The sequence below is a fragment of the Bos javanicus genome, chromosome 16, assembly GCF_032452875.1.
Source record: "Bos javanicus breed banteng chromosome 16, ARS-OSU_banteng_1.0, whole genome shotgun sequence".
Classification (NCBI taxonomy): domain Eukaryota; kingdom Metazoa; phylum Chordata; class Mammalia; order Artiodactyla; family Bovidae; genus Bos; species Bos javanicus.
In genome coordinates this window covers 65,060,222-65,074,487 of record NC_083883.1, presented here as the reverse complement: position 1 = coordinate 65,074,487, position 14,266 = coordinate 65,060,222, and the positions used below count along the sequence as shown (strand labels likewise).

Here is a 14,266-nt window from a genome sequence, read left to right as displayed (position 1 = left end):
CACCACAAAGATCTCCCTGGACTAGAGCTATAGCTTCAGAGTCACTCCCACCTCCCTTTTCTGTACCCTCACCCCAACCATGGGCAACCACTAATCTATATAATTTCTGAGAATATTATATAAATGGAATCATACAGTATGGAACCTTTTAAGATAGGCTTTTTTTCCCACTCAATGTGATAAGCTGTTGATCTATTTTAATTGTTGCATTTACAATTTTTATCTTTTTGTTTGTTTCAAATCAGTTTGTTCCTTTTTGTTGCTATGTACTACTGCATGGTATGGATGTACCACAGTCTAACTGTTTACCTAAACTGTTAGCCTAAAATTGTAGGCTATTTTACTTGTTTACTGTATTTGGTTATTATAAGTAAAGCTGATATGAGCAATCGTACACAGGTTTTTGTGTAGACATGTTTTCATTTCTTTGGGATGAATACCTAGGAGTGCAATTGCTGAGTCATATGGTTAGTGGATATTTAGTTCTTTAAGAAACTGCCAAACTATTTCGTAGAGTAGTTTGCCATTTTACATTTCCACCAGCAATGTATCAGGAACCCAGTTTCTCCACATCCTTACCAGCATTTGGCATTGTCATTCTTTCTTCTTTTAGCCATTCTATTAGTGAATAGGGGTATCTCCTCCTGGTCTTAATTTACGTTTCTTAATGCTTGCTGCTGCTGCTACTGCTGCTAAGTCGCTTCAGTCGTGTCCCACTCTGTGCAACCCTGTAGATGGCAGCCCACCAGGTTCCCCCATCCCTGGGATTCTCCAGGCAAGAACACTGGAGTGGGATGCCATTTCCTTCTCCAATGCAGGAAAGTGGAAAGTGAAAGTGAAGTCGCTTAGTGGTGTCCGACTCTTAGCGACCCCATGGACTGCAGCCTACCAGGCTCCTCCGTCCATGGGATTTTCCAGGCAAGAGTACTGGAGTGGGGTGCCATTGCCTTCTCTGTTCTTAATGCTTAGGGATATTAAACACCATTTCCTGTGTTTCTTCACCATCCATTTGTCCTAGTCAGTGAAATGTCTTTTCGTGTCTTTTACCCATTTTCTAGTTGGATTGTTAGTTTTTCCACTGCTAAGTTTTGAGTCCTTTCTATGTTCTAAATATGAATCTTAATACATGTGGATGCAAACATTTTCTTCCAGCCTATAACTTGTTTTTTCATCCTCTTAGTAAAGTCTTTCATAGAAAAAAAAGTTTATTTTATTAAAGTCCAGTTTATTGTGGTTTGTTCTGCTTTTATCCTGTTGAAGAGTCTTCACCAAGCCCTGGACCCAAAGGTTTTCTCCCACATTTTCATCTAGAAGTTGTATAGTTTTTCATTTTATGTAATTTAAATCTATGATCCATTTGTTTTTTTTTAATTATTTATTTTTTTAATTGGAGGCTAATTACGATATTGTATGATCCATTTTGAATTAACTTTTGTATATGAGATTTAGGTCAAGTTCAGTTTGGGTTTATTTTGGTTTTGGTCTATGGCTGTCCTGTTGCTTCAGCACCATTTATTGAAAAGACAGTCCTATCTCCATTGAATTGTTTTTGCGCTTTTGTCAAAATTCACTTGGCCTTCCTTGTATGGGGCTATTTTTAGATTCTCTGTTCTGTTTCATTGACCTTTGTGTCTAACTCTCTGCCAATACCTCCCACTTGATTTCCGTAGTTATATAATAGTATTTAAAATTTGGACAGATTGATTTCCCTACTTTATTATTCTTTTTTTTTAAGGTATTAACTATTTAGCTCCTTTACCTTTCCATATAAATTTTAGAATTATTTTGTCTTCATTTATGCAAAAAGAAATCCTTGCTGAGATTTTGATAGGAAGTGCATCAAATTTATGTATAAATTTTGGGAATTAATATCTTTGCTATGTTGAGTCTTTTAATCCACAAACTATTTTTCAGAGTAGCTTGTCATTTTCTGTTGTATGACTCAACATTTATTTAAATCTTCTGTAATTCTTTCATCAGCATTTTGTAGTTTTTAGCATACAAGTTCTATGTAGTTTTTAAATTTTGTTTAATTTTTAATTGGTGGATAATTTCTCTCCAATTTTGTGTTGGTTTCTGCCATACAACAATGTGAATCAGTCATAATTATATATGTATGACCTCTCTAGGTCATCACAGAGCAGCAGGCTGGGCTCCCTGTGTTATTCAGTAACTTCCCACTATCTGTCTGTTTTACTCATGGTATGTATATGTGTCAATTCTGCTTTCTCAGTTCATCCCATCCTCACCTTCTCCCACTGTGTCCACAAGTCTGCTCTCTACTCAGTTCATCAGCACCATTTTTCTAGATTCCATATATATTTGTTAATATCAAATATTTGTTGATATTTGTTTTTCTCTTTCTGACTTACTTCACTCTGTATAAGAGGCTCTAGGTTCATCCACCTCACTACAATGGACTCAAATTCATTCTTTTTACGGCTGAATTAATAGTCCATTGTATAAATGTACCACAACTTTTTTATCCATTCCTCTGTCGATGGACATCTAGGTTGCTTCCATGTCCTGTCTACTGTAAATATTGCTGCAGTTAACACTGGGGTACATGTGTCTTTCAGAATTCTATATATGTTTTATTATATTATTCTTAAGTATTTTATTTTTGAATGGCTATGTCATCTTGTATTTTTTTTTCATTTATTTATTTGGCTGCGTTGGGTCTCAGCTGTGGCACACAGGATTTTTGTTGCAGCAAGCAGGCTTCTCTCCAGTTGTGGCACATGGGCTCCAGAGCGCCCAGGCTCAGCAGTTGTATCCCGCAGACTTGGTTGCCCCAAGGCATGTGGGATCTCAGTTTCCCAACCGGGGATTGAACCTGTGCGCCCTGCATTGGAAGGTGAATTCTTAACCACTGGACCACCAGGGAAGTCCCAGTCATCTTATATTTTAAATTTCAATTTCCATGTACTTTTTGCTAGCATATAGAAATGCAATTGATTTTCTTATGTTGATTTTTTCTTAATATGTGTATTTTATTGAAGCATAGTTGACTTACAGTGTTTCAGGTGTTCAGCAAGGTGATTCAGTTTTACATATACACATATTATTTTTGAGATTATTTTCCATTGTAAGTTATTACAAGATATTGTCTGTAGTTCCCTTGCTATACAGTAAACCTTTGTTGCTTGTTGTGTATATATATATATTTTTTTTTTAATTAGAAATGCCTCAAATTCTATTCATACTAAGTCAAACAAGTAGAGTCAAAATGTCATAAATTTTTAAGCTAGGCAAAAGTTCATAAAATGTATATATTATACATATTATTTATATGTATGTATACAAAAGCTTTTCTCCATCTCTTCTTTTTTTTCTTGATGTTCTTTCCCAAGCCTTCTTATGTTGATCTTTTACCTTATGATCTTATAGAACTCACTAATTACTTCTTAGAATTTTCTTATAGATCTCTCAGGATTTCTAAGTAAGACTTTCATGCCATATGCAACAGAGATAGATATTTTTCTTTTTGATCTCTTAGTCTTTAATTTCTTTTTCTTTCTTTACTGAGCCAGCTAGAACTTCCAGCACCATGTTGAATAGCAGGCGTAAGGGTAACCATCCTTTCCTTGTTCTTGATCTTAGGAAGAAAGCATTCAGTGTTTCATCTTTAAGTATGATGTTTGCCCTAAGTATGATGATGTTCTTTATCATGCTGAAGAAGTTCCTTCTATTCCTATTTCTCTGAGTTTTTATCAAGAACAAATATTGAATTTTGTCAGCTGCTTTTTGTGCATCGATTGCTATAATCATGTGGTTTTTCTTCTTTAGCCTGTTAATGTGATGAATTACACTGAATGGTTTTTCAAATATTGAAACAGCCTTCTGTCTCTGGGTTACATGACACTTAGTCATGGTATATAATTCTTTCTATATACAACTGGATTCTATTTGCTAATACTTTGCTAGTGATTTTTGCATATTTTGTACTCTCTTTGCCTGATTTTTATATCAGAGCAATACTGGCTTCATAAAATGTTAGAAAGAGTTCTTTTTTCTATTTTCTAGAAATATGCTAGGATTTTTTTTAATTTCAGCTGTATTAAGGTATAATTGACATATACAATTTTTAGATAAAGTGTGCATTGTGGTGATTTAAGTACACATTGTCTAAAGATTCCTCTCATCTAGTTAATTAATATATCTGTCAGTCACAACACATATTTATTTTTTGGTGAGAACATTTAAGTTCTACACTCTTAGCAAATTTAAATTATGTAATACAGTGTTATTGCCATGCAGGGATTGCAATGTGCAGTGATTTATAAGAAATATATATGTGGTCATTCAGATGTCCACATATACATTTTTCATATATATTTGCTCTTTGTGCACAGCCTCTTTCTTACAGCTCCCAAAACTCTTGGACTTTCCTGAGTGATAAAAGCAATGGGAGCATCATTTATTTTAATGCTTACTGTCTTGCCTCAGTTCCTTTCCACCACGACTAGGCTGCTATTGATGAGGTGACTTTTGTTAAGCAACTGAGAATAGAAGGCAGGGACTTTCAGTTCCACCCTCTGATTTCTGGGGAAGAGATAGGGGTTGGAGGCTGAATCAGTCATCAATAGCCAATGATTTAACCAATCATGCCTAAATAATGAAGCCTCCATTAAAAACCCAAAAAGCCAAGGGTTCAAAGATCTTCTAGGTTGGGGAAACAATGCTTCCACATACCACTGCGCCATGTCCCAAATTCCATGAGACCCTAAACTCCATGAGGACAGAGGCTCCTTTGTTCTGGACCTTACCTCATGTATCTCTTCATATGGCTGTTGACTGGTATCCTTTAATATCCTTTGTAATAAATTGGTAATCTAGTAAGTAAACAGATTTCCTGAGTTCTGTCAGTTGCTCTAGTAAGTTAATCAAATAAAGGAGGCCATCATGGGAGCCTCTAATTTATAGCCAGTTGGTCAGAAATACAAGTTAACAACCTTGACTTGTGACTGGCATGTGAAGTCCAAAGACTATGTCATGAGTAACTCCAGTTTGTAGCCCTTTGGTCTGTCAGAAGCATAGTAACATGTGAGCTTGGAATTTGACATCTGAAAGGGAGGAGGCAGTCTTGTAAGACTGAAGCCTTAACCTGTGGGATCTGATGCTATCTCCAGGTTGATGGTGTCAGAATTGAGTTGAATACTGATGTGGGTAGCCTTTCCCTTCTCCAGGGAATCTTTCCAACTCAGGGATCGAAGCCAAGTCTCCCTCATTGCAGGTGGATTCTTTACCAGCTGAGCTACCAGGGAAGCCCTAGAATCATTTTACTTATCAATCAATTATAGTCGCCATGTTTTACATTAGATCTTTCTGTAGCATTAGGGTTTTTGGTTTGTTCATTTGTTTTTCTGGCTGCCCTCGGACTTTGTTGCTGTGCACAGGCTTACTCTAATTGTAAGGTGGATTACAACTAAGGTGGTTACAACTAATTGTAACCCTAGGCCAGGGATTGAACCAGTGTCCCCTTCATTAGCAGGCAGATTCTTAACCGCTGGGCCACTAGGCAAGTCCCAGTAGCATTGGTTTTAATTCTTTAAATGTTTGCTGGACTTCTCCAATGAAACCACATGGGCATTATGCATTTTTTATATTTAGAATTTGATTTGATCTTCATAACAACCTTGCAAAGAAGGCATTTTACAGATATGGAAACTTAAGGCTCAGAGAAATTCAGTGACTTACCCAAGATCCAGAAGTCTTATGAACCCAAGTTCAGTGTTGTTTCTACAGTATTATAGTTCCTGAGTTACTAATAGATACTACTAGATAGACTTTTCCACTGTATAAAATCTCTGCTGCTACTGCTGCTAAGTCGCTTCAGTCGTGTCCAACTCTGTGCGACCCCAGGGACAGCAGCTCACCAGGCTCCCCCATCCCTGGGATTCTCCAGGCAAGAACACTGGAATGAGTTGCCATTTCCTTCTCCAATGCATGAAAGTGAAAAGTGAAAGTGAAGTCACTCGGTCGTGTCCAACTCCTAGTGACCCCGTGGACTGCAGCCTACCAGGCTCTTCTATCCATGGGATTTTCCAGGCAAGAGTACTCGAGTGAGTTGCCATTGCCTTCTCCAATAAAATCTCTATGGGGGGGTGGGGTGGGGGAGAAAACGTAATTGTATCTGCTCCTGGCCATTTTTGTTTAGCTGGGTTCCAATTTTTTTCTTGCCTGACATTACATTCAAATTAAAGGATAATAAGGCAAAAGTGAATTGCAGAGTATAAAACCTAGTGCTGTTAGTACAGTCATAAATGTCTGGTCTGAAAGATTGATGACATGGCATTGACATGTCCAACTGAGGAGACCCAGATGCAAAGCAAACAAAATGTCTAGAGAGAGGAGGAAATCCGTGGTCCCTAAACATTCCCTGGGAAGTTTTTGATGGGTCTTCTTCCTTTGGGTTCCCCTGGTGGTTCAGACAATAAAGAATCCACCTGCAATGCAGGAAACCCGGGTTTGATCCCAGGGTCAGGTAGATCCCCTGGAGAAGAAAATGGCAACTCACTGCAGTATTCTTGCCTGGAGAATTCCATGGACAGAAGAGCCTGGTGGGCTACGGACTCGGACAGGACTGAGCGACTAAGTAGGCACACACGCATTTCTGCCTTCATTCCTCACCACCTGGCCCAAAAGTTCCTGCCAGGAATGACTCTCTCCTTTAAGGTAGGATTTTTCACCACTTCACTATTTGTTCTGTGAGTTTCTCTTCTAGTTCAGAGCAGATCATTCCCCGTGTTAAATAGCCCTCAGTGATTCCTTACTATCTATACTTCTCAACCTTATGGTTATTGTCAATGTATGTCTGTTGTTCTCAAACTTTAGCTATCAGAAACATCACCTCAGTTCAGTTCAGTTCAGTCGCTCAGTTGTGTCCGACTCTTTGAGACCTCATGAATTGCAGCACACCAGGCCTCCCTGTCCATCACCAACTCCCGGAGTTCACCCAGACTCACATAGGGATACTAATTTTAAAAGTGAAAGTGAAAGTCACTCAGTCATGTCTGACTCTTTGCAACCCCATGGACTATACAGTCCATGGAATTTTCCTGGTCAGAATACTGGTGTAGGTAGCCTTTCCCTCCTCCAAGGTATCTTCCCAACCCAGGGATCGAACCCAGGTCTCCTTCATTGCAGGTGGATTCTTTACCAGCTGAGTCATAAGGGAAGCCCAAGAATACCGGAGTGGTTAGGCCATGCCCTTCTCCAGCAGATCTTCCCGACCCAGGAATCGAACTGGGGTCTCCTGCATTGCAGGTGGATTCTTTACCAACTGAGCTATCAGGGAAACCCTAGATAAGTCTCATTCCCAGAGATTTTGACTCAGAACTTGAGCAGGACCTAAAAACCTGCATTTTAATAGCCTCTCCCAGCATTTTAATAGCCTCTCCCTGATTCCGACACAAGTGGTCCACAGAATACATGTTGACCAACACCAGGATACGTGTTGACCACACTCCTTGGTCTGGCTTTCAGGGCCCTCTCAAGTTTGATGCCCACTTGCTTAGCCAACAGTATCCCTCCCTCACCCTCACCCCACCCCTACCAGCCCCCCACAGCCTAACCCTAGTGACTAAGATTAAACTAGTGGATGAGCTTTCTTTACATTGTGAAATTTCTGGATATTTGCTGGACTTCTCACTCTCCTTGGAAAGACAAAATTATCTCTCCTGTCCCTTCTCCCCCTTGCCCTAGTGTCTCATAGAGTTGTTCAAGCAGTAGGTTGCCACACATGCCTAGGTTGTGAGCAGCTTTTTACTTAAATTTATGACTACCAGAATGAAATACACTAGACAATATTGTAGCAGTTGTTTCAGTTAATTATGCATAAACATACATATGTATGTATTGCGTCAGGATATAAAATGTGTTTCTTACTGTGGCTTATAGTAAAATACTACCACTGACAACAACATTGAAAGCCATGGCTACAGCACTCACCCAATTTGTCTCTCATTAGAGCCATCAGTATAGCATTCTGTTTCTCCATTATTGTGAACCTGTGGAGAATAATAAATAAAGCCACTCTTATCCCTTTGGCATCCATCATGGTATTTTGTGCTCAATAAATGTTAAATGAATTGAATTGCCTGCATGATCACTATCATGACTTTTCTGGGTTTAACTACTTCAGATCAAGAATCCTTCTTTCAGGGTTGGGGCTGTTTCTTTCAGAAATTGCTTCTTTGTGAGGCAGTGAGCAGTGGAGCATTGCCAGGGGAAGTGACCGCTCATATTGGCCAGAGGAAAAGGGTAGTGTTTTCTAAGGCAGTGAGGTTGCTTGATGCAACCTATTTCTTTTGGAAACTCCTGCGTATAGTCTGAGGAACAGAGCTTGGCTCTCTGGATCAACGTGGCCCAGTAGAAAGAGCACCTAAGGGAAGGTGGCTACATGAGCCTTCCAGGTTTGAGGACTTGTTGAACATGTATTGCTCAATGAACAAGCCACTGTACCAAGTGCTTAAGAGCCTAAGAAGTCTTTGGCATGGGAGACAGACTGAGCAACTTTCGGACCGTGGATATGTTTTCGTAAGCCTGCACAGTGGCAATTGAACAAGCCAAGGTTGTTTGAATGTAAATCATCTTATTCTCAGCTTGTTCTCACATGCATGTTAATTGCCCATCTTATGAGTCTGGGACCTCTTCTCTACAGCAAAGTCCCCTGGCTTTGAAGAATTCTGTACAGAAGATGAGCAAAGACATACACTCTCAGAAACAACTTCTGGACCAGGTCCCTTGAACAGGGTGATCAGGGAGCTAGTAGGTCAGTACGTCTAGCAAAGGGAGATGTTGCCAGGACAGGCATGCTGGACATGGGGTAGAGCTGAGCTTCAAACATAAAACTTGGGAAAGTGGAGAGTAAAAAGAGGACACTTTCTGTAAGACAGGGAGAGGAAGGAAGGTCTGGCTTATTGCAGCACAGGATCTGTGATAGCCAAAGGCCAAACGAAAATGATCCTAAGGAAGACTGGGGTATAAAGGGCAAAGGGAAGAGGGGAGGCTAAAGAATTTATTCAGATTTCAAAAAGGTTTTGTTACAAGGGTCTTCAGTTTATCCTTGACCTCGAAGTAAAATTTGGAAATTAGTGAAATAATATCAGTCATCTTTTAAAAGGCAACAGTGGCACACTTTTAAGAATGGTTCAAACAGGAAAACAAAATGGGTAATATTGAATGCTGGTGGAGCAACAGGAACGCTCATTCATTGCTGGCGGGAATGCTAAATTGCACACCCGCTTTGGAAGACAATTTGGCAGCTTCTTACAAAATTAGACATACTTTTACCATATGTTCCCACAATCATGCTTCTAAATATTTACCTGAGTTGAAATGTATGTTCACTCAAAAATCTACATGTGATTGTAACATCAGCTTTACTCATAATCCATGAAAACTGAAAGCAGCCAAGATGATCTTCAGTTAGTGAATGAATAAACAAACTGTGGTCTGCCCAGACAATGGATTATTATTCAGCAATAAAAAGAAATGAGTTATCAAACCAGGGAAAGACCTGGAGGAACCTTAAATACAAATCGCTACGTGAAAGAAGTCTGTCTAAAGATGCTACATGCTATATGGTTCCAACTGTTTGGCATTTTGGAAAAGGAAAAACTACAGAGTAAAAAGATCGGTGGTTACCAGTGGCGGTGGGGAGGGAGAGAGAGGAATAGGCACAGATGAATAGGCAGAGATGAAAATCCACAGCACAATGGATTTTCAGGGGGAGAAACTATTCTCTACGAAACTGTAATATGGACACGTGTCATTATGCATTTGTCAAAAGCCATAGAACCTTAGAACACAAAGACTGAATCTCAATGTAAACTATGGCCTGTAGTTAATAATAATAGGTCAACACAGGCTCATCAAATGTAACAATTATACCACACAAGCGCAAGGTTGTATAGGGGTATAAAAGGGGAAATGAGGTGTGGGGGAGGTCAAAAGATGGGGGGCTGAATACATAGAACTCTGTGTACTATCTGCCCAATTATTCTGTACATCTAAAACCATGCCAAAAAATAAAGTTTACTATTATTTTTTAAAAGATCTCTTAAAAAAAAAAAAGAAAACTCCAAGATTTCACACTGAACGAAGGAAAAGGCAAATGTGATGAGACTTATTTTTTTTAATTATTATTATTTTTTAAAGAGACCATAGAGAAGATACAATTGGGGGCGGGGGGTGGGGGGTGGGCTGTGCCGGGTCTTCATTGCAGTGTGTAGACTTCTGTAGCTGCAGAGTGCAGTCTGTAGAGTGCACACCTCAGTAGTTAAGCACGCGGGCTGATGAGACGACTTATTTTTAAGTTGTAAGAGAGCCAGCAAGGTAATCCCGGAACCTTGCTTGTAAACTACACAGACAGCTCTGCTGCCCAAGCCCCTGCTCCCTTACAGACTCCCTCACCTGTGCAGTAAATCCATGCCACCTTCCCTCAGCTCTAGGTGCTCACTGCTGTTAGATTTGCACGATGAGCTGCCCTAGAAGAAAGATAGAACCCAAAACCTTCATCCCTTCTTAATTAGCTGTATTGGCTCATGAAAATGAAATTGGGCCTGTCTGGAAAATTGAAAAAGCAACATCACAGATTCTTTTCAGCAGAAAAAAAAAAAAGAGGGGGAGCTTTTCTTTGGTTGAACTTTTCTCAACCAACTGTAATGACAGTTTTCTGGTCTGATTGTTAATTCTCCCTAATTACGTAGAAGGCCCTTGAAATTTGTTTTGATGGATTTCCTCTTCTGAATAACTAGATGAAGCAATCAGCCCACCTTTCATCTTATAAGAAGGTTCTTCTTTTTTCTTTTTTAAAAATGACTCCTCCGCTTTGGAATAATTTCTGCTAGTGATCGTAGTGGTAAATTCCAATCAGTCACTTTGGAATCATCAGGTGCTTGTTTTAAATCTCTCTAAACTCATCCAGCACTGGACCTTTAAACCTGGATTAATCCCCTTGAGTTCTAAATCATTTTGCTTTGGGAGCTGAAATCTGGTTCCAGCACCTTTTGAATCACCCACGTTTGCTTTGAAAGTTGGCACTTTCCATTTAAATGGCAAGAAAGACGGGGAATAAGCCTTACAGAGCTGAAGGTATTGATTTCAACGATCACCTTTAACCCACACCTTTCCTCTTTGTAATGTGAGGTTTTCTTCTCTTAATTAGAAAGAGCCAGGGATTATCTGCACAAAACTGGAAGGTTTATTGTCATTGGCGGGATCGTGTCTCCTGTCCACGACTCCTATGGAAAACAGGTGGGTTTCTCCTTTGTCTCCATCCTCCCTAACCCCCTTTCCTGACCTGATGATGCCCCTGGCCCCGCTGTCATCTCTGCTGCGATTCTTAGAAACGCAAAACCCCCAGCAGCAGGTGTCCTGCTTCCCGTCTCTGGACCACAGTCAGACCTGAGCCAGAGGGAGCTGGGCAGCAGCTGGGAGAAACAGCTGCCCATGCCCAGGCCCAGTCAGAACACACTACAAGAGGAGCTTGCCCCCCTGCTGAGGGCCAAGGATGCCAGACTGGTGGCTGGTTATGGGCTGGGCAATCTTTCCTAGGATTTTAGGAGAAAAGGCCTCTGCCTCTTATAATCTGATTTACAATTCATGTTCCCTTTCCTTCCCTCCCTGCCACACATCTCAGGAAATCTGGATGCTGTCAAAGTCCTTCACCTCCTCCCCCAGATACACCTGGTGGGCTCCGGGGAAGTCACCCAGCCCGATGGAGCCGGGAAACCAGGCAGCACTTGCCATGTTGTCTCATCTCTGTGCTGGGTGCACCCTGGCTGCTTCGTCCGTCGGTGGAGGCTCTGACTCTGATGGGGAGGGGAGCGTACCGCTCACACCCTTCTTTCTCTTCTCCTGCCTCCGGCACATCCACTCCATGGCTGTGTGTGGCAGGTGGCCACGTGGAGGGCTCCCACTCTCATTCTCCGTCAGCCTTGAAAAATGCTGCACCTTTATAACGGGCTGGCTTGGGATGGTGTCTTGGGGAGGCTGTGGGGAGCAGGGCCGGCCTCCCAGCGATCGCTCTGTTGCTTCCTAGGGTCTTGTGTCAAGCCGGCACCGTCTCATCATGTGTCAGCTGGCCGTCCAGAATTCTGACTGGATCAGGTAGGGTGGGCCTGAGGATGCCAAAGTGGGCGGCCCTGGGACTCCCTGGGGCTGGGTGGGAAAGAGGAAGGGTCCCCACAGCAGTTCGGAACCCACAGGAGTGGGGAGCGTGGGGGAGATATTAGCCCCATGCAGGTGATAATCATGTAAACATTTTGGGGTGGCCTAACTGGTGACTTATTTTTTAACCAAGCCATGGAGCCCGTGAAACTAAAGAGGGAGCTTTCAGTGTTTCATCTGCCCTGGCACCTGTGGACTCAAGAGTCTGTTCAGAGTTTCCAAAAATATCATGGGGATTGGGGTGGAGCAGGGCCAGAAAACTCCAAATGCCTCTCCACTTCCATCCCCATTCACTTCCATGAGCTCTTCACTACCTTTCAGGGAAGGTTCCCGGCCTTGGCTATTTTCCACTCCTGTTCAGGCTCCCTAGGGCCCCGTGCCGAGGGTGGGACAGAGGTGTGTGTCGGGGGCTGGGGGGGAGGTGGGTATGAGTGCACACAGCCTTTCCCTCAGAGGGTCCCTGGACGGTCCCCTTGCTAAGATGGCAGACACCATTATCCGCTGAGCTGGCGGTGTAATTAACGCAGGCTTCCACTAATTATGCTAATTATGCTCCCCAAAGCTCCTACAGTTATAATTTGCATGAGAAGATGATGATTTAAAAAAAATAACGACACACCATGTGTCCCGTAATTCCCCCTCATGAAAGAATAAGCAGCACCTAGAGGTTTCCATGAAAGGAAGGAAATGAAGGGCCGCTGACCTCAGAATGAGGGCTGCAGAGAGTTAGCAGGGGAGAGATGGGGTGGGCGGAAACGAGAGCGGTGAAGGGAAGCAAAGATGATAATTAAACGGTGATCCGTGCCATTTGTGTGCAGGGATTTGTGGGAGCAGCGCATGCCCTTTATAGACTGTCTCATCCCCCCATCCACCCACCGCTGCCCCGACACAGAGGTGAGGTCAGGAGACGGCTCAGGAGAAGTCAAGGAGCTTGCGAGGAAAGCGCATCTGTGGTCAAGTCTGGGTAGAAGCGAAACCTCTTAGCTCTGCCCGTCATGATCTCAGGGGAGAGAAGGGTCCAGTGGGGGAAGTGTGGGACAGGAGACGGTTCCTGCTTGTCTGTGATTAGAAGACCCTGAAATAATTCCCTCTTTCCTTCAACACTCCAGGGGCTGGGAACATCAGAATTTTGAGAATTGAGGTCACCAGAGAGGTCAGAGCTAGCTCTGAAGATGGGGGCTGGGCCCACAAAGCCCCTGGGCACCGGGGAACCTGTTCAGCCAGGTCCAGGGTCTGCCCATCTCAGAGAGGATGCCTGTCTCAGGTCAGGGATCTGAGAAGGTCAGGCTCAGGGCAAGCCGGGCCTCTGAGGGTTTTCAGTTCGTGAGGTCTCGTCTCTGGGAACCCTACTTGTGCTGCCTGGTGGGAGGTGACAGAATGCTCAGCTGCTAAGAACATGTTTGAGAAACGTCCCAGTTTAGCAGCTCATTAAGTTGGTAATGAAGCCCGAGCACTGCCTCCCTCTGGGCCTGGGTCCCGGCTCACGTCCCGTCCTGCGTGAAGCAGGAGTGGCTGGTCCGGGGACTGTGCCTTCTGGTATGGCTGCCGCACCCACCTCCATGCCCACTGGGCACCCCACCACACGCAGAGCCCGACAGGGGCAGTTTCCCCAGTTCAGGTACCTGCAGTCACCACTTGATGAGGGCGTGGCTAGTTTCATTCTTATCAGAATCCTATGAGGTCCAGAAGAGAATTCCCCAGAATGGGAGCAAGATGCGATTCTAAGCACTCTGCATGTACAACTCACTGACCCCTTTAATAACTCCACAGGAGAGTTATTATTGTTATTCTCGTTTTACAAATGGGGAAAGTGAGCACCAAAAATCACATAACTTACGCAAAGCCCCACAGTTGGGAGGGTCTGGTGCTGGTATTAAACTCGGCCTGACCAGTGCCAGCATCGGTTCATGTAAGCCTGTAGCATTTTCCTCTCATTTTACAGAGGGGAAACTGAGGCTCAGGAAGGTATTTCAAGCTCGTGTTTTATTTGATTTGAGATCTAAGGACACGATATGACCAAGTCTGTGTAAGCTTTTTGAGCTATGCCTTTGGAAGGAACCTGTAAGCGAAGAGTGTGAGAATGGAAACC

At 42.7% G+C, this 14,266-nt stretch overlaps 1 protein-coding gene across 7 annotated transcripts in view; it reads left to right on the top strand.

Annotated features, from left to right (window-relative positions):
* Positions 1-14,266, top strand: part of NMNAT2 (nicotinamide nucleotide adenylyltransferase 2) — a 217,688-nt gene that overhangs the window by 168,743 nt on the left and 34,679 nt on the right. For all 7 annotated transcript variants that reach the window (XM_061383453.1, XM_061383446.1, XM_061383449.1 and 4 more), the window contains 2 exons: positions 11,174-11,262; positions 12,050-12,117. In XM_061383453.1, the coding sequence (XP_061239437.1) occupies positions 11,174-11,262; positions 12,050-12,117 (157 nt within the window). The remainder of the gene's footprint in view (positions 1-11,173; positions 11,263-12,049; positions 12,118-14,266) is intronic.